At 42.9% G+C, this 27,542-nt stretch overlaps 1 protein-coding gene across 3 annotated transcripts in view; it reads left to right on the top strand.

Annotated features, from left to right (window-relative positions):
* The window catches only part of PKM (pyruvate kinase M1/2), a 73,100-nt gene that overhangs the window by 6,202 nt on the left and 39,356 nt on the right, over positions 1–27,542 (top strand). For 2 of the 3 annotated variants that reach the window (XM_044077506.1, XM_044077507.1), the window contains exons 1-6: positions 1,309–1,470; positions 4,891–5,057; positions 11,956–12,047; positions 15,850–15,981; positions 21,339–21,525; positions 22,261–22,531. In XM_044077506.1, the coding sequence (XP_043933441.1) occupies positions 1,436–1,470; positions 4,891–5,057; positions 11,956–12,047; positions 15,850–15,981; positions 21,339–21,525; positions 22,261–22,531 (884 nt within the window). In that variant the 5' untranslated portion in view covers positions 1,309–1,435. Of the gene's footprint in view, positions 1–1,308; positions 1,471–4,890; positions 5,058–11,955; positions 12,048–15,849; positions 15,982–21,338; positions 21,526–22,260; positions 22,532–27,542 lie in introns of those variants that run through there. The other variant, XM_044077508.1, reaches the window with a different exon arrangement.

Genomic DNA, 27,542 nt, shown 5'->3' with positions numbered 1-27,542 from the left:
CGGCTTTGGGTAAAGCCTACAATAAGTAGAATCACATTCATTTGTGATGCATGTTCAAAAGACCAAATGTGGTCAAGCTGTGCAAATAAGTAACTTTTCCTTTAGCTGTACAGAACAAAATATATCTAAATGTCCCCTGTCCACATGCTGCTTTTCAGGGGCTATCTTGCACTGCAGGTAAATGGAGGTTGAGGGACTCTGACATTTGCTACTGTGTAACAGCTCTGGTTACCCTTTTGGGTAAGGGGTAAGTAATATTCAGAACTTGTGTAGTATGAGGGAGAGTGGGGACATGTTAGAAATTGTGATAAGGGTGGAATGAGATGTGGGTGAAAGCAGTGCCAATGAGGCCTTAAAGGCTAAAATATGATGGGAATTAGACTAGCCATCCTCTTGATCTGCAAGTATCAAAAGTGCCTGGAAGATCGGCCTGTACTGGATGGGGTTGTAGATGAGGACAAATCTATTCCCAGACTTTCCCACAGGCTAGTAGTATGTAAGGCTAGTAGTATGTAGGGTCAAGACTGCATGCAGTGCATGAGTAGGACCTGAGATGAGGCTTGTCAGAGGAGATGAGACATGGTGGAACTGCTAGTTGCAGAGAACTGTAAAAGCTTGGCCTTCCCCTAGAGAACTGTAAAAGCTTGGCCTTCCCCTAGTGTGAAGTGGGAGTCGGATTTCAGGTTATTTGAGGTAGTGTTTGAGTCTTGTTTTCTCTGGGCTAACAACTGATGTAACAAAGTCTTTGTATCTCCACTTCAGTGTCACTAAAATGTTACTTTAATACAGGGTTGGGGGAAGTGGGCCCATGCTTGTTTCAGACCAGTCTGAAGATTGCTAGCTCTGAGTAGTGCTGGGAAGTAGCTTCGTACATTCTGAATTGTGCCAAGAAAACACTTGGTTCTGAAACACCAAAAAGCGCAAACCAGTCACTGCTTCTATAAAGGCTGTCCCTCAATTGACTGCGCAGTAGTGAAACGCCCATTCACATAGTTAAAAAATCAGATTAATTCATGCAAGTAGACTGCTTGCCTTACTTGCAAGTGCTTAATCTTGGCTTAATATCAGTTATTTGTATTTTTCTTGCCTTGCTCTGCTTGCTGGAGGAATTCAACTTCAGTCTTTATCCATGTGAACTGGTGTTTCTGACACTCATGCAGTCAGTTGATGGACAGCCTTTATAGGAGCTGTGACTGGCTTGTGATTCTAAAGAATTCTGTCGAACTGGAGTTTTATATTGATCCATGTTGTACTGGAACACTGCTGTATACTGGAGGGGGAAGAACTTAAATCTCCTGTATTTAACAGTGACTAAAGCTGTGCTACAAAAGGGGCATCCACACTAAGGGACTTCATAGCACCAGTAAAACTTTCAAGAGCCTGCTGTGCCACTCATCCTGATCTGGACTTCAGACTTCAAGTTTTGAAAACCTTAATGGAGCACAACTTGCACCCAGCAAAACGGAAGTGGTATTGTTTTTGTATTTTGCTATCGCTTGCTGTCTTACTAGGGGGAAGTTATCCTTATCCTAGTCTACCCTTTTCATTTTCTGTTTGCCAGCTTATGCCTTGCATAAACTTTTCTGGACTCTTTGTGTTAATGGCAGTCTAGTGACTCGCACCAGGTGTCTAGTTAAAGGCATCTGTTTAGCCTGTCAATATTTGTATTGATTCAAATCCTGTATACAAGCTAGCTTACATATGAATGCATTAATGTTTTCCTATATTCTTTCTAAACTTGACTTCTACCTAGTCTCATGAAAGCTCTCAAATGTACAAAAACTTTGCACTGGTCATGCAAAATCCAATTTACATTTGTCACTACCACTGGAGAATCTCCAACTAAATGGCTTGTAGCATAACTGGGCAAGCCTCAACTGCATGAATATAGTTTCCCACTTCAGCAAGTCACTTAAGCAGCGACTTGCAGGAAGCCAGATTAATGGATATTGAAGTAAGTGTTTTATATTGAGCTCTATTTTCAAGGCAGGTAATGCAGAATTCTAAGTCTAGGTATATTGAGTATTCTTACTCCCAGCTTTGAACATTTAAGTCCCCATCTTGTGACAGTGTGGCTAGTTACTAATGGCATAAAATTGGGAACCTTTCTGGGTGCTTTGTCAAAGGTGTAGCATTCTGATGCTACAGTATGGATGTTTACTGACCTGGGAGCAATGTGGTTAAGCTGACTTCAGTTGTAAATGTGTGTGTGTGTGTGTGTGTGTGTGTGTGTGTGTGTGTGTGTGTGTGTGTATATAGTAACTATCTTTGGACTGACTTTGGATTAGTCTCACATGGTGACTGACTATGTACACTTGGTCGAAATACACCAACTAGGTTAGTGAAAATGTAAGTCCTTAAAGGACCCTCTGCATTTGTATAGCCTTTGTGGTCCCACTATTGTAACCTGGGTCTGTGCAGTAACTGCTACATGCTTTCCTGACTATTGTAACCTGGGTCTGTGCAGTAACTGCTACATGCTTTCCTGAGAAGCAAGCTTGGCTTAATCACTACCCCTCCACCTGCATGGGATGGACATCCATCCTGTTGTAGTAACTGTTAAAGTGCTGATTGAAACTCTGGGGAGTAGGACATTGTAACTTTTACAATCCTTTATCCTAAAAGTCAGTATTCTAGGACAGGACTGAGCTTGTCATGGGCTAAACAATGCTTGTATCAGTTGAACCAACTGTTCTCCCAATCTGGAGTGGGTAAGACTCACCAGGATGACTCTGGGCTTTTCAAACCTGGAGTAGTCTTGAAAGGCCAAACATTCTTTCAGACTGGCACCATTGTGCCACCCCCTAGTTTTAAGGATATCATGTTTGGGTAAAACCCTCACGAAAATCCACCTGAGGGATTTGGAGACATGATGGGGCTCTTGTAATTCTTGACCACTTTGTACTAGATTTTCTTGCAGTCAAGTGTAACAATTGTGACTACTGGCTAAAGAGCCTGGACTTGTTGCAGCAAGCTTTGGTAGCCTCTTTGTGCCCTTTTAGGAAGTCAAATTGTGACTAGTGACAACAATTGGGTTGTATCTGGGTGGCTCTAATGCTAGAAGTCTACTGCTACACCTTGTTCTACAATCTTGAGCACATCTGTATTGAAGACCTGGTTTTACATGCCCAGGGAACACTTGGTCCTGTGCTTAACACTTCACCTAGAACTTGCAGTCTAAAAATAACTAGTGCATCAAATAGTCCATTCTGGATGAACTTGCCCAAAGTAGTTACACTATCCTATGTAACCCCAGTGATTGGGGGGGGGCGGCTTGTACAATCAGTATGTGATGTACCAATTGGTTTCAAACTCTGGCCTACATTAACAGTACATAAATGTATTGTCTTGGAACTGTAACAAGCTAAGTAACTCAAGTGCAAAGTACTTTATGAAGGTATTTCTCTCACCTGGCCAAATGTTTCCAATTCGCTATGCTGTTAGAAGCAAACAAATGGGAGGCTGAATCTTACTGGTCAAGCATTGTAATGGCATAGCAGTACAAATTACCCAAGCAGGTTTCTCTTCTGTTTAACTAGATGCAGAAGCCACACTTAGCTTGGAACACCCAAAATTTCTTCAAGTTTTATAATGGTACTAAACTACTATTTCCAGTATCCATTGGACAACTCGTCCCTGTCCTCTGAAGCGAGACACTAGTAGGCTTACATGCCCACTATATAATTGGGAGCATGCAGCAGTGCTTGAACTAATTGTATTGCATCCATAGAGTCCTGATATGCTTACTAAATAGTATTGAAGCACTGGCAGATCTACTTCTCAACCTAACTTTATTGGGAACTGGCTTTATCGCACAGGGGTGGTGCACAGCTGTTTAGGATGCTGGTCCCACTACAGACCCTGAAATTTACTAAATCTTGTGCCAAGTCTATGGTCCAATTTAATTAGACTGGATGAGCTGTCATACCACATGGTTGCCAGTTTCCACCATATGCAGTTGGGTAGGTGGCCTTTGACATTCTGTTTGTGGCGGGTCAGCCTTGTGCACAAGAGCCCTGAGGGTAGTTCAGAAACAGTAGCTACTCCAGAACTGTCTAACCAGATTACATTGCAAAAAAGCTAAGCTGGTGGTGTAGTCTGCCTTGTAACTTAATAGTGGGAGCTGTGACAGTGCAGTCTGCCCACATTTTGGAGTCTTGAATGTAGGAACTTAATCCGTTGTAAAGCCATATGGTTAAGGTTTGTATCTTGCTTCATTGGGGGGGGTCTTAACTGTCTGAACACCTAACCTATTTACATCTGTGGCTTTTGGGGAAAATGCCAAATTAGTTACTTGGTGTCAAAACTGCAGGGCTAGTCTGGCAGTTTTCATTGCAGAGGGTAATGAACTTACACCCCTTGCAGAGGGTAATGAACTTACACCCCTTGCAGAGGGTAATGAACTTACACCCCTTGCAGAGGGTAATGAACTTACACCCCTGTGTAATGGTGCCAGTCTAAGCAATGGTTGGGGAGCTCTACAGCAGGCACTGCAGCAAAGATTGCATTCTGCTAGCATGGCTTTACCACACTTGCCTGTATATCTCGTTTTAAGAAATACTGTAGCAACAGGCTGCTTCAGAGCAGCACTTTGGTTTGTTCTAGTTTTGGAGAAGCTGTGAATTGTCAAACACCAATATCAAATGGGTGGAGTGGCACTTCAGTAGCTTTATTTGGGAGGTTTTATCCAGTTGGCAGTTAAAATCCTTGGTGCACAGAGTTTGTAAAACTTTTGGCTAGGTGCAACTTACCAGTGTTACTGATCTTTATGCCTGTTGTTCCTCCAACACGTTTGACATTCTGTAAAATTTCATGTCATGCAATTTATGGCTTAAATTATTCAGAAGTCTTGTCTTAATTTTGGTTATTAACTTTTTCCTCTTATTGCAGCACGGAGGAAAACATGGCAAAACCTCATGTTGATATGGGAAGTGCTTTTATCCAAACTCAGCAGCTGAGTGCAGCTATGGCACACTCTAACTTGGAGCATATGTGTTTGCTGGATATAGACTCAGAGCCTATTACAGCACGCAACACTGGTATCATCTGTACTATTGGTAAGTCCACTACAATTTCTGGAAAGTTGCATTCCATTTTTCAAATCACTTTGTCAAATGCTGTTTTCTACTCATCAGGATAACTGTGAAAGCATGTTGGTACTCTACTTTTTGTTTGGTGCACTCCTTCAGCTTGGAGTTGACAGCAGCAGCCCACCTGCTTTCAGATGTTGGATTTCCCAGCACATGGAATACTCAGTCCCATGCAAGGTTTGGGCAAAGGCTTTACCTGCCCTTCAAGCCCTTTTGTAATACCTTCTAGAGAGGATGTTGCCAGCTGAATGACTTGGTCTGGCTTCTCCAGCAATATGAAATGTTAAGCATAAAGCTAAATTCTGCTGTACTGGTTTCTAGTCTCTGGTCAATTCACTGTGTACCTGCAATTTTGCTTTTTCCATTCCTTGGCAATCTCACCAGAGCAGGTTTGTAGCTCAGTAGTGCTCCTTGGTGCACTTCTACTCCATACTACATTAATGTAGAAGTACTTTCCACAAGTACTGTTGTACCTGATGCCCCCTAATGTTCTAAACTTTCTATACAACTTGGCTAGGAAAGCTCTTCACATGATTTTCTCAGACATGCACAGGGATTTTCTCCTCTTAATGTAGGGATATTTAGGATTTTAACTTGGAATTCAGATGTCTTAAGATTTCACAATGTCATTTCAGTTCATAATTTTGAAAGTGCAGCACTTCTTGTGTAGTGATGGCTTCTGAACTTGGCTTTTGAAGTTCAGCATAGTCGCACTTGGGTGGAGGGATTTGTCTAGATCTTTAGCCAGCTAACATTTACCTGACAGCTGGACATAAGTGAATTTAGTACACTTATCTGCTCTTGCATATAGTACTGTAATTTGTGGTGTTCACCGAATTTAACTCAAACAGAAGTTGTGGCTCTCTGTTCACCACCTACCCCCCACCCTATTTTGGTGTGGTGGCTTTGAAATTGCTTGCCTCTTGTAGATTTGTATTTGGATACTCCTTCTGGGCCCATCTCATTTGCTCAGAGTGCAGTGAGATTCTCATTTCAGGCACTTGCTGTGTACAAAGAGCACTTGGGAAGGACAACCCCTGTAGCCTGTTAATCCTGCTCTGTTCCCTCCCTCAGATGTCCAGCTGCTCTTACTGTAACTGTCTTAGTTGCTCTTCAGGGTGGTGTTCTGTTCAATTGCTCTTACTCTGCACTTATTACTAGTTAGTAGCCTTCTAATTTACTGCCTTATGCACTTTAGTCATTTTTAATTTAATTGCACTTCAACTGTATTTGCCATAGTGTTGCTGCTACACACTCTGGTGTGCTGGCCTGCACTAAAATTTGAATTTGCTGTGGTTTTAGCTGCTTTTATGTAACTAAGCTTATTTCCTGCCTTTCCTGTAACTAGGGGAAGTCCAGATACAGACTCTGTATCAGGACTGTTAAGCTGAGCCCCCCTTCTGTGTTGGTGGGAAGCCTACCTTGTCATTGGGAGTGAGTCTAGTCCAGGTAGAGATTTGCTATATCCAGGACTTTGTAGGCCTCAGTCTCCTAAGCCTCATGTTGGAGGGAGCTTATCAGCGAGTAGTAAGCACTAGGTCTCTACCACAAGAGGTTATTGGCCCAGAAATTCTCAACTTTCTGGTTAAAGACCACATCTGGATTTGTTTCCTATCTTTCCTGTGATCGACTGGGTAGCACTAGAAAGCCTTAAAACTGATTTCTTTCTAGCTTAGAGTGATTAAGTATCATTGCTGTACTTTAAGCAAAAAAAAATTCTAGCACTTACTGTAATTTGAAAGCTTTTTTCACATTGTACTTATAACTGCCTGCACTTTAGTGTAGCCTATAATAAACAAAGCTTTTTAAAGTGATTCTTTTCTGAGTTTGTAGTAATTTAAAGTGTACTGTTTTTTTACTGGGTTTTTGCCTTTTTTCAAAACAAAATTCCTTTGTTCACCTGTGAGGGGAGCTTTGAGCAACTTCTGTCCCTGGAGGAGTGGTTCCAGCCCAGAAGTTGGTTTATTGGCTTTTGGCTAATTTCTATAATTTCCCTACTATAAAAGCCATGTTTGCATGGCTTTGCACACCCGGACAGTGCTGGTTAGTTATGTAAGTCTCAGTTTTTCCCTTAACTAGTCTAGCTCTCAACCTAAGCATTTTTCAGCCCATGACCAAAGGGCAACTTCAGGTGTGCACTCCAATCTGGCTCATGTACACAGACAACCCTCCTCCTACCACAAAACAAACATATGCAAGAGATGCAATTATACAGCTAAGCTGTCTTCTCCAAAGACTGGAACAGTCAGGTCCAACACACACACTCACCCCACACACAGCTGCAGACCACTACCTACGCAAAAAATACACACACTTGGTGGCTCTAAACCTGAACAAGCATCAGACTTCCAAAGCAGACACCCAATCAGTGTTCCACACAGTCACAGCCCTTTAGGTGAAATAACATACCTAACAATAGTAATAGGTGACTCTAGTCGGGCACACTGTCCCACTCACTAGGTTGGACAAGCAGAAGGTTACTGTTAGTTGCCTGTCAGGAGCCAGAATCCACCACAACACAAGCACTCGGGTCACTCCAGAACAAGTACAAATTGTTCATGTTGGTGTGAATGACCTGAGATGTACCTCCCTGGACATGGAGAGCTCTCGTGCAGCCTGGGCTGGTATGACCCTGAGCATCATCCTGCCCTAAAAGAATGATTCCTCGGGTATAAAAAAAAAACCTTCAACAATTAACTGACCTAGTGTCATTCAAAGGGGATCCAGTGTCAGCCTGGGACAACATGCTCAACCAGCAGCATTGCTTTGCAAGAGATCCTGCACCTGTCACCCCTAGGCTTTGAATACTGGCAAAGGCTGTTGCTGCCCCATAGTGCCTTTTTTAGGCAAGGCTCAAATGTCAGACCCACCTCTAAACAGCACAATTAACAAACTGAATTATGCTATCAACACCAGGAGTTTAAATCTTAATGCACACACTTGAAGCACTCTGTATGGAATGTCACATCTGTGCAGTAACTGAAATCTAGTTCCAAGGCTTGAGCACCAGCACTACTGGGCTGCAGCTTGTACCATGTTTCAGCCACAGAACATGGACAAACACAAGGAAGGGGGTGTATCCATATCAAGGATACATACACCTCCAGGTTACTGGCACAGCATGATACCTCTGACCATCTGTATACAACTAACATCTTGCAAATCTGCAATGCAAATTGTGGCCCGATACAGATCACCTTCCATGACAGGACCACCACTCCACCTTTCTGGAGACAAACATGAAGGTCCTACCAAACACCCTGATATTAGGCTAGTTCAATTTCCCTACCATTCGCTGGGAAATGGGAGTACAAATTCCCAGGCCCAGCACTTCCTGGAATTCTGATCAAACACCCTGGATCAGCTGGTAAACCCTACCAGAGGTGAAAACATTGGATCTGGTCATCACTAACATGGGCAAAGTAACCCATCACTGGTTAGATCAGACCATAAACTAATCCCTGTCGACACCCCAACTAAGAACCACACTACTTTTCTAAAGCTAATGTCCCCTTAAAAAGGTAATTTTGCAGCCCCCACACTGAAGGATAACTGCCAAAGATGCAGAAACATTTACAAATGCACTCTTTGAGCACCTACAAGGATGCATGGCTTGTGCCATCCCTAGCAAAACCAAGACTAGTTCTAAGAGAAGGAAACCACCAGTTGTGGACCCTGCAATCGACGGGCTGTACAGTAGGAGTAAAACTTTTCAGTAAAAAAGCAAATCCCAAGAAGGAAATATCCCTTATCAGTAAAACTAAGGTCCTTCATGAAATCATCCAAGGCCAACTTCAAAAGAACAATGGCCAAGATTCAAAAGATAACCTAGCTTTTAAGGCAAGTGGCCAACTTGCAGATTTGCACTGAACTAGTGCAAAATGGCACAATATACTGAACCTACTGATATTACCAACATCCTGGCAGATTCAGTGCAAACTTCACCACCTCCAAAAGGGCCTACAACAGTACCAGAAAAGTGTAGTGTCCCAAAAATCAGATGCACAGGCCCTTTTCAAAAGCCCAAAACACTGCATCAATGGGACCAGATGGTGTCCCAGGCTACATCTTGCAAGAACTAACCCCCCCACCTAAACATGCTGTTCAACCTCAGCCTCTGTACAGGCTACATGCCCATAGAATGGCACACCAACAGTTCCTCTCCACAAAGGGGCCACAAATGACCCTGGTAACTATTGCCCCATAAGCCTGACTAGCCTGGTCTCAAGGCTATGGAGCTCATAATTGTGGAATTAAAGACCTTTGAAACTTCCAAACACTTGGCCTGACCAAGTTTATCTTTAAGGGCATATCATGCCTACTAAACATGGTTGACTACAAGACAGTCAAGGCCATAGATGAGTGAAAAGTGGTTCACAGCCTACCTTGACCATACCAAGGCTTTCAACACCATTCCCCACTTGGGTATTGCAGAAACTCACCAGCCTCAACAAATCCCTACATCCTGAGATGGGTTGCCAACTGGCTTAAAACTCACTAAATCACAGGCTCCAGGTCTTGACTAAACCAGTTGCAAGTGGTGTCCCACAAGGCAGACAAACACAGGACTATGGCTAACAAAGTTTGCTGATAACTGCAAACTGACATCCTCCAAAAGGGCCTTACTGAGATGTCATGGCCTCAAGCTAAATGGCAAAATGCAGTTATCCCATATGGGGGAAAACCATGAATTATGTAGGTGGCAGCCCCCTTCTTACAGAAGAGGTAAGATATCTGGGGACTCGGGTAGGATTTGCCCCTGTACCTGTCACTAATGATGATTGGGATGTACCTCAATACACTTCCAGCAGCTGGAAAGACCAAAAGTACTTCTGATTACTGGCCTCTGACATGTCCTAGTCAGCCTGACTGAACTCTGGCTGTACTCAGTGGCATATCTCTCTGCCTGACTTAAAGCCATGCCCAACTCAGAATTGATGGGACATGCTCACCTAAAGAAATCCCAAGTCACTAACCTTGCCACAACAATCGAACATGCTAGAGGGATAGATTCCTGACTCCCCATGCTTTGGAACAATTCAAATTATATCAGGCAGAGCCTCACTTTCAAGAGACCTTGACTAGAGGAAGATGCACCCTTGGGATCACTTCATTGGCTCGAAGAGGATCAGTTAGTCAATGGGGTGGCAAAAGCAGACTCTGGCTAGGCTTGTAAATGCCCTTGGGCAGAGCCTAGTACCTACCTATGAACATTGGTTTACACCATGTAGCTCATTTTGAGGTTCATCTGCTATGAAAGAATTAGCAAATTTACTTGACATGCTTTTCTTGGTACATTAGAGTACCTGTCCCTGAGTTTGGGACTCACTACTGCCTCTTGTAACATTGCCTCTTGTAAAGTGCAGAACAAGATTTTTACCCCACCGGCAGCTTTTTCTGCTGTCCACTGGATTTTAAATTGTTTCCCTTAGTTTAACTATGCTTCAGTGCCCCTGGCACAGGGAAACGAAAAATTCTTAGGACTTTCTACTGCAATGTAGTTGACTTGTATCTGCAATGATTATTCTAAGTACTGGTGCAAGTGTTGCTGTTCTACAATTTCAGTGAGCCATCAAAGGTGAATTTGAAGAGCAGGACTACGCTGCAGTATCTTGGATGATAACTTGGAATCTTCCAACTGACTTAAATTGGTCACTGAACTCTTCCCTGAATCAGTTCTACCTGTTTATGGCCTGAGCAGTAGTGTGCCCTGTTTAATGTCTAGACCAGACTATAGGAACTGTCTTTTGCCTTGATCCTGTAAAACAATTAGGCCTGTTAATGAATTAAAAAAACTTTACAGTAAGTTAATGCAGTTTTAATCCAAGTTGCTGGCTGCAAACTATGGTTTGAGATCTTGAATTTGAACTTTATTACCAGTACAATTTGGATTTCTTAAACTTCAAGATGGCAAGCCTAGTTGTGCTTGGTTACCTCTGCAAAGAGGTCTAAACTTTTACTGTCCATGTAACTAGACTGCTCAAAGTGCAGTTGCAACCCCCCCCTCCAGTATAAGTAGGTTTATGCAAGACTAGACAAAAGGCAACTTTGTCATGTTACCTGTTCTCCTATCCCTTTAACTTCTAGCTGGAGCAGCATTCAAAAATGTATAGGTCTGTGGCCCAGCCAGAGTTTAGATGACCAGTTAACATCAGTCAGCTGGTTCATCTGGGCCCTTTATTGCTTGTACGCTTCTGTAATTGGCAACTTGGCATTCATTTAGATCTGCCATTTGCAGAATTCGAGTGGTGTCTTAATTTTTACGATTAGGCCATTGTCTTGCTCACTACAGGGCAGTGCTTTTCCAGGAAGCTGAGATTGGGTAAAGTGTTTCCAAAGTGGGTGGACTTTCTCCTCTCTGTGGGTGGACTTTCTCCTCTCTGTGGGTGGACTTTCTCCTCTCTGTGGGATGTTGGATGCAGTTTCATATTCCACTTTGAGGGGAGGGGGTCTGCAGGTTACAATTATGGTTGCAGTTGAGCAAATGGCATGGTACTTGTGTAATATGGGGAATGCTTTTTTCTAGCAAAAACAGTTTTAATGGATCATGGCAGTAAGCAACACTTTCACTGCAAGGCTTTAGTCCTTGGATCACTTCTCAGTGCATACTAGATATACTCCAAAACCATATTTCAGCCCAAGATCTTGGCTTTCTAAAGGAAAGCTAGCTGTGATGCAGGTAAAGATATTGGCACTCCCACCTAAACTGGCTCAGGCTGTTAATTTTAAGTTCTATTCCCACAGCAGTCAGTGGGTGGACAGTACAAGAACATCTGTACAGATTTTATGCACTATTTATTGTGTATATATTACAACTGTTTGGCAGGTTACTTGGCAGGAATCTAAAAGGTTTGTTTGCTTGCAGGGCCAGCTTCCAGATCAGTAGAAACACTGAAGGAAATGATAAAGTCTGGAATGAATGTTGCTCGCCTAAACTTTTCCCATGGAACACATGAGGTAAGTGCCTTCTGTAGTTCAAAATGTTTAGCAACTAAACTGAGGTTCGCATGTATATAAACATAGTCTTTCCAACCTTGGATCACAGCTCATTTTCAGTCTGTTTATTTTACTACTTATGGTGGCTTTCCATGGGCTTTGACCACCAAAAAGAAACTAATCACATTTTTGTAAAGGGGATACTTTGCCATTCCCTGCAAAGAGAAATGGAAATGGGAGACCAGTTTCTGCTAGTGGGTATGTATTTGAATTAAATTGCTGTGTATTGAAGGAAGCTTGTGCCTGAAGCTGTCCAGGTAAAGGTGGATGACAGTCAGTTTGCCTGCACAGCTGATAACTTTAACTTGTCTGGCATACTACATAGCTTTAAATGCTGAAGTACAGAGTTCAGCATAGTTTGACCCTTTCTAACTAAACTCTTGTACCTATTGCTAGCTGTTTGGGGGTGGCAGCACCGTAGGGAACCAGTTTTGTACCCTAGGACTACCCCTGTTTAATTTGTCCTGCTCTGAGTAACCTTTTTTACTTGTGATCATTGGGAATGTTGCAGTCTGTTCTTGGCAAGAACTAGTATCGCCATCTAGTAGGCTTTGAGCATCCTTAGTTTGAAGCTGTTACATGTACTTCACCACAGCATTCAGGGTGCTTAAGTTAAGCAAATAGTTTTTGAAAATCTGCACTCAGTTGTCTTGCTACATGGCAGCTGAGCTTTTTACCATGTCATATGGATGAATTGCAGAACTGAGCCTAAACTGGGAAGGTTATGGCCAGAATCTGATCTCTGCCCACTTTATACTACAAGCAATAGGACTATGGCATGCTCCTCAAACCTGCCTCAAGAGTGCAAAGCAACTGATACAGCATCAGGACTGCATGTGAGGTATTGCAGCTGGTGTGGTCTCAATGCTGCACTTTGTTCACCTACAAGGTGATAAGTGTAACCAGCTTATGGGCCATAAACTGGAAAGGGTTGACTACCAAAGATTCAAACTCTCAACACTTTCTGAAATGGTCATGGCTGGTGTTTGAAGATCATAAGGCACTTAACAAGGTAAGATTGGCAAATGTGGGGGGTTATATCCTGGGCAGGATAAAACTGTCAGGCACTCTCCCCACCCTAAATGACTCACTTTGTGGGGGGGGGGGTACTTGTGTCTGCCCAGCCTATTCTCCACTGTCACCTTTTTCAGTACTTTCCATCCTTGAGCACTAGCATTTTATCAACCTTTTTATTTGGGTATGGCATTTAAGACTGGCCTTTAGCAACATTGATTTGGTACATAGTAAAGGTGATTGGTGTGCACATTTTGACTACCTCCTTTCATCTGGATTTTAGGAGCTCTTCCTCTGGGATATGGCTTCAGTACTTGTCCAGCTGTAATGGATGGAACCCTTGGCTTGACCAGTGGCCAGTAATGGGACTATTCACTGGCTTTAGTCTTGTTGCCCTAGGGACCAGGGATTGGCCAGATCTATTTTCCTCACATGCCTGGGTGGGACATCTAAAACCTTTTGAGTTTGGGATGTTTCTCTAGGGAAAAGTTCTCTATTCCATCTGGAAATATGATTCGGTTGAGTTGAAATTGTGAAACTGCAAGCAGACTTGTTTGGCTACTTGCCTTGTTCAGATTGCTTAAGCTAATCAATACTGACTGTAGTGTCTTGCTCCTGAATTTTAGAAACTAATCTCACTTTTCCAGCTACTCCAATTGAGTCCCTTGTTTGAATGGTTTAGGTAGATATTTCACACCCCTTTATGCCAGCCTGTTTGAATGCAGCAGCTTGGAAAAGTGGTCTGATAAGGCACTTTGTCAAACTGTTGAACAGCTGTTACCCAGGTTCTTAGTAAAGTTGCTATCAAATGGGGCAAGTTCAAAGCAGATTTCATAATGGTGAATGTTTTGGTGGGGTCTCAATCCTTTTGATGCTGCACTTCAGTGTAAAGATCTGCTTCAGTTCCACCCCTGGGGAAAACTTTGAACAATTCCCCTGGCCCAAATGTTAGTTTTTGATCTTGTTTCTGGTTAGAATTGCCAGGACATGGACCTTTTTGGCTGCAGCCTGACTAGTATAAGATATTGCATATGGAGGGGGCACTTCAAAGGCAAAAGGGCATTCAGAATCGCAGCCAATGCTAAAGATGAAGATTGGCTCCAATTTATGAAGATTGGAATAGCTTGGCTTGTAAGAGTGCTGAAATGGCAACTTGACAACTTGCCCTCACCAAGCTCAGTCAGCAGTAAATCTGTTACTGGAAAGTAATCTCTCAGTACTGAGTGCAAGTTTGACTACCTTGGCAGTACAATCGGATTAAGCCCATTGCCACCCATGAGAATTGTGCTGACCTAACACTAGTAGGTATGCAAAATGTACTTCTGAAGAAACTGCCAAACCCTAACTGCATGACAAAATAGGAGAAATGGCTGGGACAAATTGGTGCTGTTGTAGCTTAACTTCCTAAAGGCTGAACTTGTGCCTGAACTCTTGTGAAATTATATGCTTGGATGAGTGGGTTTGGGGCAATTCTCCAGAATCCAGCTTTGTTTAAGCAAGAGTAGGGGAGGAAGGGTGACCAAGCACTAGATGACCTGGCTTGCACATTCCCAAGTGGCTGTGCCTGCCCACTAAACTGGTAGTCAAATTTGCAGTTTGACAGGCTTGTCTGCTCAAATGCCATTGAGTGCAGGCCATGACTTCATGCAACGTGGTAGCCCTTCCAAACCATTTTGGGGTTAAATGTTATCTCTAAATTGTAACGGTTGCTGAATGTTGCTATTGGGCACACTTTGCCCTGCAAGGCTTAATTTTGGGGAATTGGCAAGGGCAACTGACTCTGGAAAGCTACCCTTTAGTTTGGGCTTGTTCTAAATCCTGTGATTAAAGCACTTTGTGCACTGCTGAGCTGTCTAGACCATTGACTAGCTGTAGCATTTGGATATGCAACTGCAGTGAGTAGCTGTAAACTAACCTGTTGGAAGACTTGGATTAGTTTTGTGCTACTGCCTGTAGACACTGACCTTGACTACTGGTAGAATCCCTCTGCAGCATACATGCTGCCTAGTATAGGCTATTACCTTGGTAGTAGCTTAACTCTGATTTGGGAGTGGAGGCATTGTTTAAGTTGGCTGTGGGGGTGGCACTAACTCCTATCTTGGGTTAGTCTAGAATGTTAAAACCCAGGTGAGCAATTAACTGTACTAATAGAGGTTGCTTGGGAATGGGTGAAAGTTAGATTAGGGAGGCTTGATTAGGAGGTGTAGGAAAGCTGTATACAAACTTTGAGGATGCCTCTTCAGAGGGTTAAAGGCTTGTATGACTAAAGACTGGACTGTCCCATTTTCATTAGTCTTTATAAACTACAGGAATTTAGGGAGGCCTACTGAATTAAAGCATTGATAATTTCATGCAGCTAAGCTGCTTGCATGGGTGCTTTGCTGCTTAAAGCATGCTGCTTCATAGGCTTTTTTTTTTTTTTCTGTAAAATGATGTATGCAGAGGAAATGTTTTAAGCTAGCATTGTTTCTTCAGAGCTAGGAAGTTTAACAATCCACTTAAAGCATGCTGCTTCATAGGCTTTGCATTTTTCTGTAAAACGTGCAAATGTATACGTGTGAAATGTTTAAGCTAGCATTGTTGAAAGGTAAGTTAAGGAATGCCAGGGTACAAGCCAAGCAGAACTTGCATCTTGTGAAGTGCCCCCAAGACTTGCAAGACTGTTTTAAGTGGGTGAACTTGTTGCAAATTAAGGAATGGAATCCTAAATTTTCTCCTAGTATCCTAAATGAATTTTCTTCTCTCCTAGTATCATGAAGAGACCATCAAAAATGTACGTGAAGCTACTGAGAGTTTTGCTGCAGACCCAATATTTTACAGACCAGTAGCTGTGGCACTTGACACAAAGGGACCAGAGATTCGTACAGGACTAATCAAGGGAGTAAGTGTTGCATTGTTTGTGGCTTTTTCTTGCCAGCTCTGCTCATTAAAATTGTAAGCTTTAGCATACAGTTTTGCATAATGTTCCTCCACTCCCAAATGTCTGGGTAGCTGTTAAGAGAATTGATACGGAATTTAGGATGGTGAAGCTGATTAAGAAGTGAATTCTGCAAGAACTACAAGCTTGCTGTTGAGATTATTCTTGAGTGAGGAATGTTTTCAAAGTGGCTGCCTCCAATTTGAAATTGGAGCTAAGGTTTGGTTGCATTAACTTTCCAAAAGTTAGGTAAGCTGCTTCAAGGAAAAGTTTGCAAGGGCAACTTGGTCCCTTTAGCTTTCTATAAAGTTAAGTTGCTGGCAAGCAGTGGCGGGGAGATTAAGAGGGGAATCCCTCTAACAAGACTGAATTGCCAGGAATCTCATCTGGTACCTGCAACACAGTGCTGCTCCAGGTGTCTTCTGCAGTTTAACTCCTACTGCTCCTCTTGGTGCCAAATACTGATTGTTCATATTTGCATAAATTTCCAAACCATGTTGCATACAAGGTGCCAGGATATTTTGTCTAAGCATGTGATGGCAAACAAGTGTATTGATATTTGACCTCTCAATGAGTATTTTCTAGAACTGTAAGGTGATAAACTGTTTTCTAAAGGCTTAAGCCACACCCACTGGGAGTAAGCTGTACTGGAGGGAATTTCCACTGACTGCTATTCCAGACCAGATTTCTGCAGGTTCTGTCTCATTGTTTCTAGGAGTCTCTTTATCCATGGTCCCAGTATCTTCTGAAATTTCTAGTTTCAGTGTAAATTTTTTTGGGAGACTCTACCTCTTCTGGCTCTAGTCTGCTATCTGATCTGACCATGCTTTGGAAGAACTGTGGAATAAAGTGCATGGTCTCTGAAGATATGGTAAAAGCACATGGCACTTGGCTTGGAGTTATCACCAGTATTAAATCTGCTGGGATCTGCCCTTTACAGAAAAGACCTAGACTGGGGCAGTTTTTCACTGCAGGCTTTCTAAAGGTATCTGTACACCATCAGAGCAAACTTGGGGAAGACCTAAGCAGGACCAAGCAGCTCCATTGGAACTTTTGTTTTTGGCTTTGTACAGGAATGTGCCCGACTCTTTTCCACTAATGTATCTAGGGTCCTTAAGACAAGATGACTCCTTTCCATGCAGTAGTGGTTCCCCTTTCCTGAAAATGGCCATAAAGTACTACAGCTAGCTTCCTGAATGATGGAATTGTAGCATCTTTACATGAGAACCATCAGGTAAGCAAGAAGTCTATTCCCCTGTATTGCTAAAGGGGAAATTCAAAAAAAAAAAAAAAAAAACCATCATCATTTAAATCGTGAAATTATTGTCTTTGTATTGCTGACTTTCATGGAAAGCAACTGCTCTGTCAATTATCCATTCCACAGGTAGGAAACTAGGTAGAGTTTTCTTTGAGCCAAACTGTTCCTGTCCTTCAGACAATCCTTCAGGAACTCCAACTTTCCAAAGGTAGCTCACTTTGCGAAGGTAAGGGTACAAAGTGGTTTTAATAGTAACTTGCTGCCACTAAGTGGTTATTCCATGGCCTTGGCTTAATTGGTGAATCTGTAGTTTTGTCCTCTGCATATAGCCTCACAAATGCAGCCCCTTTTCTAGGGGCACATCTCAGTCTAAATGCTACTAAAGCTACTGCAGCACTGAGCCATGTAAGCAACAGTTCTCATGTTGGCCTAATGACACTTCGTTTCAGTAGTTGGGATTGTACCTACTTTAAAATTCCAAAACTGTACAAGGTAGATAATTTTTTATATGAACAAGTGGTGCTGAACTGCTTGGCCTAGAAAGCATCTATGAACTTACTGGTGGCAGTACATGCTTACAGGGATTGTAAATAAAAAAAAATGCTAAGGCCCCACCCATTAGATCTCAATTCCACTGGGAGAATCGAGTTGGCAGCTGTTCAAATGATCACCACTGTTGTAGTGGGCAACTCCTAGAATTGGGATTTTGTCAAATGGCGATTGTGTGCATTGCAGTAAAAGGCAGTAATTTACCATCTGGGTAGATAAATGCAGGATATTTTGAAGTGGAGGTGTAGTAGTGCCAACATTCATGTTGGGGCTGTAGCTTCCCTGGCATTAAGCCACAGGCTTGGTGACCAAATTCTGTTTCTAGCTGGCAATCGCCTTTGCATGGAAGATGCCCTGACACTTTGTACAGTGGCTGCTGTAACTTGTATAACCGGTGTAACTACTGCTACTTTAGCAGTGTTACTTCCACTAGGACGTTTAATGCTATACTTTATTTGAAGCTACTAAATTGACTCCACTTCCTAAACTACTCCTAAAAAAACTCCATTGTGCATTAACTCTATTTCCCCTGAAAACCCAGCACTAATTCATCCCTACACCACCACCAGGATCTACTCATCAGAACCACAAATGTTACAGGTAAATCTTTGCCTGCACCAGAACCTGGAACTCTCCCAAGCCACTTTCCAAATTTAAAAATATTCTCCAAACCCACTAAATTCTATAACTGGCATTGCACATGCGGCTTCCCAGGCTAGGTCATTTCACTGCACTGGTGCTAGTCTACTAGGGATCAAATGGCTGCTCCCTAATGTCCTGTTAGAAATGCTAGAATTTGATTTGGTATCGAATGGCTGCTACCTAAAGTTATATCCTTTACCTACATTAAAAAAAATCTATTCATATAAAATTTTGTATCTATTTGTGCTTGGGAGCTATCTACACAATTGTAGTCCTCATATGTATCCTATAATGTATATTTCCATGTTTATCTAATTCTTTGCTTGGAGCTCTTCTCCCTGTGCCTCTGCTGAAAATGGACCTGCGTCCAGTCAGACTTTCCCAGTTAAATGTAAAATAAAATTGAAGGAATGAAATGTGTGCCTTCCCATGTTTTTAAGTAAAGGTTAGAGTTTTGCATCAGTGGTACTGCACCAGTTTTTTCAGAAAGAAAAGGTCTGCTTTTCTAGCTGAAGTGCTTTAGTTTTTGGTACTTGCAGTGAATCCTGACCGGTTAACTCTTAACAGTAAGGATTGTAGCATTTAACGTGCCTTAACAAATTTGCTTTTGCAAAAGTAGCAACTGTCCTAAAGCTGGTCTCAACATTGCTTTGTAAAACACCACTTCATTACTGTTACTTGCAGAGCAGGAACAATTGAATGTACTTGCAGTCGGTGAGCAGAATGCTCTGGCAGCTTAAAGCATCTTCCGGTAGTAGGACTTGGGGCTGTTGCATGGTGAGGGCCCTGACCTCTTGTATAGATGGAGCATGTGTTGATGGCTGACCTGTACAAGGGCTTTTCTGTATGTATGAGGCTAATTCAGGTTTTGCAGCTGCAAAAGTGTTACTGGGCTCCAGGACATCAGATGTAGCTTGCACCTCTCCACGTGAGCCTCTTTATTTTGTAGAGAGCTTGGCATAACAGGCTTGCTGCTGTAGAATAAGTTGCTTCTCAAGTCAGAAGACTGCAGTCATCTAATGCTGCAATTCCTACTGTGGGTGCCACTGGCATAGCACTGTAGCATGTGTGGCTCCATAAGTTGCCATTTTCCAAGCCGCATTAAACTGCTTTTGCACTATGGACCTATTTGTAAGCCTGGAAGAAGTTTCCTAGCGGAGTATAACCACCATCTAAGCTGACCGCTTCACTGTGCCCTTGCTTGTTTTTCCTGATCTGCCATTACACAAGTTCTTGCAATTGGCTTATTTTGAAATCTCCTTTCAAAATGTCATGGACTCGCTGGGTTGCATGTGCCTGCCAGTGACTACTACATTACAATGGGTAATGGATAGATGTAATGCAAGTTGAGCAAGCTTACCCATCTGTCAATGAAAGTTTTTCATTAGCACTCAAATCTTGAGTGGATGGGAAATGCACCCCAGGGATCACTTCTGTCTGAAGTGGCACAGGTAAATGACTTGGGTGGTATAAGCCAGGGAACCTTGTTGGCTAGGCTTGCATAGGCCCTTGGGCAGAGCCTAGTACCTACCTGTGGGTGTGTAACATGGACAGATGGGTTCTGAACACATTGTGTTGGGAGGAGGCAGAATCCAATCTTCTCAAATACCTGTAGAAATTGCCTTTAACTGTCCAGGCCTAACTTGGAACCCCTCCTAAATAAGGGGAGTTGGTAACTGTCATGAATACCAATCAAGGGTGGCATGCAGACATGAGGGTTCTATTGCTCACAGCTTGCATTACATGCTAAAATATGAACAGTGATGCAGCTGTTGCAGTGGAATGTGTTCCATCATGGGACTACTCCCATCTATGACCAAAGTAGGCCTTCCCAACCCACGGCTCTTGCAGATTACTTGGAGTGGGCTTGGAGGGCAGGTGTACTCGGAAGAGGTGCAAGAAACTGCATAACACCTGGGTTGGCTGTCTCCTCTGACATTTTTGCAAGTGTCAGGGGCACATTACAAGGATGCACAACTGATGGGCATTAAACATGGTAGGGCTCCTTGATCTATCTTACTTGTCAAACCTTGTCCTGCAAGTTGCACAACTTTGAGGCATCCACCTCTTGTACCCCCTGGAAATCCTTTGTACTGCACCCTGACCTAGACCTCCTTGCAGGAGGACCACCCTTGCTCAAGCAGCAGTACTAGCAAGGGCCATATGGCTGTAGCTAGTGATCTGGAAGCTGCCAGTTCACTCTTGCAGGCTAGATATCCAGAGTTGGAATAGTTTGTTTGCTGCAGTAAACTCAAAGGTAGCAACTTCACAAGGCCTCCAACCCAAAGAGGCTCCAGTCGCTTTACTAGCACTTCAGAGCTGTGGAGCCCAGGACTGGGGAGGTCCAGCTTGGTCCTTTCACTTTGTCCTTTGCCATGGATAAACTGACCAACTAGTGGGCTAATGGCTGAAAGGCCAGTCAGGTGTGTTCATTTTCACCTTTATCGGGCACTAAGTAAATCCTAGCTTGGGGCAGGCAAAGCTAACGGCATGCATACCCACCTTTTTTGGACGCAAGGCAGACTAGGACTGTGTAGGGGATAATTCCTAAACTTGAACAAAGGACACTTAACTGCAGCAAAGATCCATGAAGCTGGTTAGCTAGCCAGAACTGTAAATGTTGATACTGTTGTAATGTAACTACTTGTGGCATGTATTCAGAAGTTTGGTTCTCAGACTGCCCCCTTGTGTCCCAAAATAGCACTAATGGCACCAGCTTGGTTTGGAAAGATGTAATTGCACTAATTACTAAATTTTCACAATTGCCTCAAGCTGAAATACTCTGGCTTATTGCATAATGGAATCTACTCTAGTCTCAATGTGGGCCACTGTTCATTTCGAGTACTGCTATAACCTTCAACTTTCTCCCCAGAGTGGTACAGCAGAGGTGGAACTCAAGAAGGGTGCTACATTGAAGGTTACTCTGGACGACAAGTTTAAAGATTCCTGTGATGAGAACACCTTGTGGGTTGACTACAAGAACTTGACCAAAGTTGTGGATGCTGGTAGCAAGATTTATGTGGATGATGGCCTGATTTCACTAGTAGTGAAAGAAAAAGGTTAGTAATGTCTAATTTGCTTTATCAAAGTAAGAAGTCATAGAACAGGCTGTTCATGCCACCACTGAATGTTTTGGCTTCCTTAGCTTTTCCCCACAACATTTGATAACCAGACATTCAATGTTTTAACAGTGAATCTGAATTTATTTAACATTTGGAAAAACACTCCTTGCTACACTAGCAGTAATTGCAAAACCCCTTTAAATCCAAACAAAGCTGGTATTAAAATTGATTTGTAGCTTAAGCTTGTCAGCTGACCACTTGCATGGAATCCAATTTGACTCTAAAATTTGTAATATGAACTCTTAAGCACAAGAGCAATACACAACTCCATAATCATTGAAGTGAGGAGAAATATTCCTGAATGTTCCATGGTTTTGTCATAAGCTATAACCTACATGATGAAACCAGGCTAGAATAAATCCTCTAAAATGGACACTAGTTTTATGCTTTACTGTTTAGCAAAAGTTGCATGTACTGGCTCTACTTTAAATATCCCTGCATTTTAGTGACCATTCCATGCGTCTCTTGCCATTAAGATGGAGCTGGCCACTGGCATCTTATTGCTGCTGTACCACTGGTAGCTAGGTTTTGTCCTAACTTCTGCACAAGTATTTACCATGTCTGCTTGGTTTGTCTCAGTCCTTGCCACAGCTAAGATTTGCTGGCAAGAGGTGGTACTTCAGCACTAACATTAAGCTGCCTTAAGTTGACAAACTTGGCTTATTTTCACAGGTGCTGATTACTGTGTCACAGAAGTGGAAAACGGAGGTTCTCTGGGCAGTAAGAAGGGTGTTAACTTGCCAGGTGCTGCAGTTGATCTCCCAGCAGTCTCTGAGAAGGACATCCAGGATCTACAGTTTGGTGTGGAACAAGATGTTGATATGGTGTTTGCTTCCTTTATTCGCAAAGCTGCAGATGTTCATGCTGTGAGGAAAGTTCTTGGTGAGAAAGGAAAGAACATAAAAATAATCAGCAAGATTGAAAACCATGAGGGTGTGCGCAGGTGAGTAATCCTAGAGTTCCTGTTATGTAGGGAGTTTGCGGTCTGGGCAAGCAAATGGCATGGTCCCTCAAACTTTTCTTGCCATAGTTGGACTGCTGCATGAGTGGTGTGAATTGTGTGTACTTTCTACACCTTGTACAGATGAGCCACTCGCTGAGTTCATACATCACTAATCTGTTGCCCTATAACTGTGTGGGGACTACTTCAGACTGAATTAACCCAGAATTTGCCTTCTCTTGGCTGGGAAGTGCCTATGGTGTAAGGGTGGTCCATCCAGAGCTGTAGTTTCTTTAAACTTTGCAAGCGTTGGCTATCTTGTATGGCTCTACAGTGAATATAGTGCCAACACAGCAAACACATTAGGCCAAGTGAATCAAAATATTAAAATTCTCTGCTTCAGCTATGCAAGCCTTTAGAGTACAATCTTTCCTTCCCACCACAGATTTTCTTCAATAAGCCAATAAAACAAATCTAACCATTGGTCAATAAAATATTTATTCTTTTTTTTTTTTAAACCTTTTGGAAGGGTAACTGGATCAAACTTTATCCCTTTGTGGTCATACCTGTTCTAGCACAGTAGATTGCAGTCCTGCCAGGTTCCCCCTGCGGAATTCAAAAAATGTGCTGCTATTTTACTTGTCCCTTATGCTCATGGAGCAACATTCTCCTATACATTTCTCTCACCCAAGCCCATAAATGTGGATAAAGGATAGCCATGTCTCTGCAAGTAGAGGCCTGTACAAACGTGTGCACAGCTTACAAGAAAAACTTCTAGAAAAGAGGTGGTTTTTTGGATGTTCAGGAAGTCCTTGAGGAAAATTATTGGGTAAAAAAACTAGTCATCTGTGCTGCCTAGAGTTTTACCTTCCCAAGGATGAAACTTGGGGTGGTACTTCTGAGACGAGGGAACATCTGAGCCCTCCTCCACGTCAGACCCATGCCTTCCAAAAACATGGCCTGGGTCTTAAATCGCCTGATATGCCTAGGTTCAGACTAGGATTTTTAAGGGCTCTATCCTTGGAATATCTAAGAAAACTAAATTCTTGTCTTAATTCAGTAGCAAGAAGAGCTTATTTCCTGCATGGTCTAAAATGGAGCCTCCTGTTTTCTAAGCACTGCAGCAGTTGAGCCTAACTCTTCTATGGTCACCTTGTGTCTGAAAGATGCCTGCCTCCACAGCATAAGGGCAATATGCTACAATATGCTAACAGGTGGAATACACGAGCACCCAAATCAGCCCAGAAAGCCAAAGTTGTACTTGTCCTTTCCTTTAAAAGAACAAGATTGGTATTGTCCTATCCTCTGCCTCACCATTAACATGAGGCAAATGCCTCTGGTCACAATCCCTACAGACCAAGATTGGTACAACTCTACCTGCTTTTAAGTTTAGTGAACCAGTACCTTACCTTGCCATTTATGCCAGCTGATCATTTAGAGGTTTTAAAAATGTTCATAATTGATTTAATCCAATCCATATCTACCTTTGAGCCATATCCAAAAACCAGATGGGAACATTATCATTCCCTGGCACAGTTGACAAATGTATCTGTTGCATGCCTTAAGTTGGTTACTACAAGCTGCATAGTAAAACTCCAGCCTCTGATGGATTAAATGGCCACAGCTGTTTGCTGCCATTTACCTTTCTCATATAGAAGCCAATTATGAGATGTGCACAATGCAGGAATGTCAAGGAGGCCCTTTATTTCATAGCATTCCCCTAAACCTACAGGACAACACTGCACGCTATGCCCAGCCCTTTGATTCAACATACCCAACTTTCATTTCACAATTCCTCTGGGCCACCTTACAATCTGCCAGCACATCTCAAACTTGAGTGCCATTCAAAGCTAAACCAGCTTGCAATTAAACTAACCCCATCCTTAATCATAGCTGTCTGGCCACCAGACCCGAATGCCAGGGTGAGGAATGTAAAATCCTTTAATGTTCACCTTATCTGTAGTTCTCTTGCACTCCTTCAGTAAAGGCAACTTCATCTGAAAATTCAAAGCCAGAATCTGTATTTGGATTCTCATTTCCAACCCTGGACATGAATCTGGAGGAGTATTTCTACCCCCCCCCCAGGAAGGGCACCCCTTTGAGAGTTAACTAGGGGTATACTTTTCAGCTGTTACTAGTATGAGCAGAGGCTTTTGCCAAGCATCCTTACAAAGTCCAGTGCAGTCAGATTCTTAAAGATGTAAATTTATCCAGGGTTTTTAAATTCCCTTGCCAAAATTTCAAAACTTCCCACTTCTAAGTCGAAAGCTAAATGCATGTATATTCTCTCTCGGGGTGGGGGGATTAGGAAATACTTTCCTTCCAAGGAAGGAACAGACATACTGGAGGAAGTGCTAATCTATTTCCCTCCCTTCAAGCACTTTACATGCCCTGTGCATTAACCTTGACATGAAATAGTTGAAGGCAATGTCTTAAAATGGGTGTTTCCAATGCTTTTGTTTTGGTGCAGTAAAGGTCCCTAGTGTGCAGCTTGGAGGGATTGGGAAGTGGAGCTTGGATTTAAGTGGAGCATGTCTAACAGCTCTGGGTTTGGCATAGCTTTGTATGTTGGGCAGAGATCGCCTCTTGAGTAGGTTGTGCAACAAGAGTAAAGCTGGAGTTTTTTGATATGTTTGTGTAGGGCAGCTAAGGCTGGTAATCCTGAGGCATTTCTGTGGACTTTCCAGTTGTACAAGACATCTACAACTGGAAATGCCAAAAGGGAATTTTACTCTAATGGGTCTAAAGTAGAGGAACATTGTTTTTCTCCTGATAAAACCTGTGTGCTATGTTTTCCCAACTACTGTGGCAGTGAATACCACCTGTGGTAGCTCATGGGTACAGTACAAAGAGGTTCACTGTGCACTTTTGGCATTTAGCTTGAGGCCATGGCTTTGACACCAGGCATCTCTCAGTGAGGCCCTTTTGTAGGATGTCCACAGTTAGGGGTCTTTATGGCTCCTAGTTTGCAGCAATCTGCAAACTTCATTAGCCAAATACCTCTGCTGGCCTACTTCAGAAAAGTACATGACCAGGACTGAACCCTGTGGTACTCCACTTGTCTGAAGTCTGATTTTGGAGTTTGCTACTTTCCGAAGTGGGATGGTGTCAGAAGCCTTGGCACAGTCTAGATGGGCTGTGAAACCTCATCTACAGCTTTGATTTCAGGTTTAGGAGACATGGTCTGCCTCTTACAAACCTGAACTAGGTGGGGTCCAGAGTTTAGCGGTTTACCAATGTCTTTGTTTATAAATTCTATGGCCTTGCAGACCTAGCTTATTAGGCTAATGGGGGTGGTAGTTCCTGGGGTCCATGGTGGCTTCCCTTTGTGGAGTGGATAACAGTTGCTGTGCACCATTCAGTGGGCACAAAGCCTGAGATGAGGTTATGATTTAACATGGTGCTTGGGTGGGGTGCCAGTTCATGTGATTACAGGAACTTCTGGTGTAGAGATGGGCCCTTTGAGGGTAATCTGCCAGGATGTTGGCAATCAGTTGGTACTGTGTAGTGCCATTGTGTTTCAACTCGGAGCAGATCTGAATGTTGCCATTGAGATTCTTGACATGGGCTATAGAATGCTTTGTGGTTGTCTTTAGCATCAGTGGCAATTTTATTTTCGTAACTAGCTTTGGGGGATTTTGATGGATCTCTGCTTCTTACTGAGGCTGACCAGGGAGTTCATAGTCATGGGATTTTGTTTTTTTTTTTCTTTTTTTCTTGAGTTTTATGGCAGGGGACCACCAGATTGGCTTACTTGGAAGATAGCATCTTGGCTCTGTTGCTTGAGTGCATGTAATGTGCTATCCTTAGTGCTTATAAGGTTTTATTTGTGTGGGATTGAACAGTCATACCTAATCTGTCTGCATGGGTGTTTTGCCACTTCAAGTTAAGTTGGCTTTGGAGAAATCTTTAGTGGTTTCCCTGATTTTGGGGGGGTGGGGAAGGTTTTAAGTTTAGCTCGTGATCGGACCAGTGCTAAGCTTACCTCTGCAGACAGTGCAGTAATGACCAGGTCTAAGATTGCTGCCCCTGGTGGGGGTGTGGATATGATCCAGTTCCAATTCTGAATTTGAATTCAGAATGAGCAAAAGTTGGTACACTAGTAGCTTTCCAGTTAATGGGGTAGTTGAAATTGCCCAGGTTTAGGGTGCTGGGTTGTACCTCAAATGAGTGGGAATCCTTGGGCATGGTGGGGGAGCTGTAGCAAGTTACTGTTTGGATTGCAGTCTTGCCCAGAGTTACTTGGATAATCTCAGGTGCATTATGCTGAGAACTAGCCTGGAGGTGTGGCTATCCTCCAAGGACACCTCCACCTTTAATGTTTTGGCTGACAAGATGTGGTATAAATTGTATCCTGGTAATGCAGGGGTGCTCTCTGGAGCCTTGAACCAGGTCTCACTGCACAGATGTCCTTCACCATTAAGGAGTGTCTACATTTTGATGTGTAGACTTTCAGCATTGAGTAGCATTACCCATTTTGCTTGCTTGTACCAGTTATGGTGGTGAATTTGTCTTGAACCTAAAGTTCCTAAAGGCACTATGGGGTGGCAAGAGCCTTGGCCAGTATCCAGAATCCCAAGGGTGACTGGTGCAGGCCATCTCTGCAAAGCACCATGGTCTGATTTCATCCAAGGCAAACCTCCTGGATCCCCTTAGAATAACACCAGAAGCTTAGCCAATTTTATCTTCCTGTGGTATCCTGGGTGATGGCAGGATACTACTTGGCTAGGGTCACAACCCACCTGGGCTAAAAGATTGGAGAGCTCTTCATGTAGTTCAGGGAGGTCCATCTCGGGTCATTCCAACAGACAATGAGTTGTATTTGTACTTGAGTGAGTGCATACATTCTGGTGAATCCTGGCACCAGACAGGCAGCCAACTAACTTTCTCATTGTTTAGCCTGGAACATCGGTGTGCTGTTTAGTTTGGTACATTATGCCTTATGGGCTGTGGTTGAGTGGCAGTTTGTGGGTTGTCATTGTCATTTTGGGTTGTGTTGGGGGTGAGGTTGCAT

The sequence above is a fragment of the Protopterus annectens genome, chromosome 7.part0 (assembly GCF_019279795.1).
Source record: "Protopterus annectens isolate FY-2018-M chromosome 7.part0, PAN1.0, whole genome shotgun sequence".
In the NCBI taxonomy this organism is placed as follows: domain Eukaryota; kingdom Metazoa; phylum Chordata; order Ceratodontiformes; family Protopteridae; genus Protopterus; species Protopterus annectens.
The sequence above is the reverse complement of the archived record's forward strand: the minus strand, read 5'-3'. Positions and strand labels throughout refer to the sequence as shown.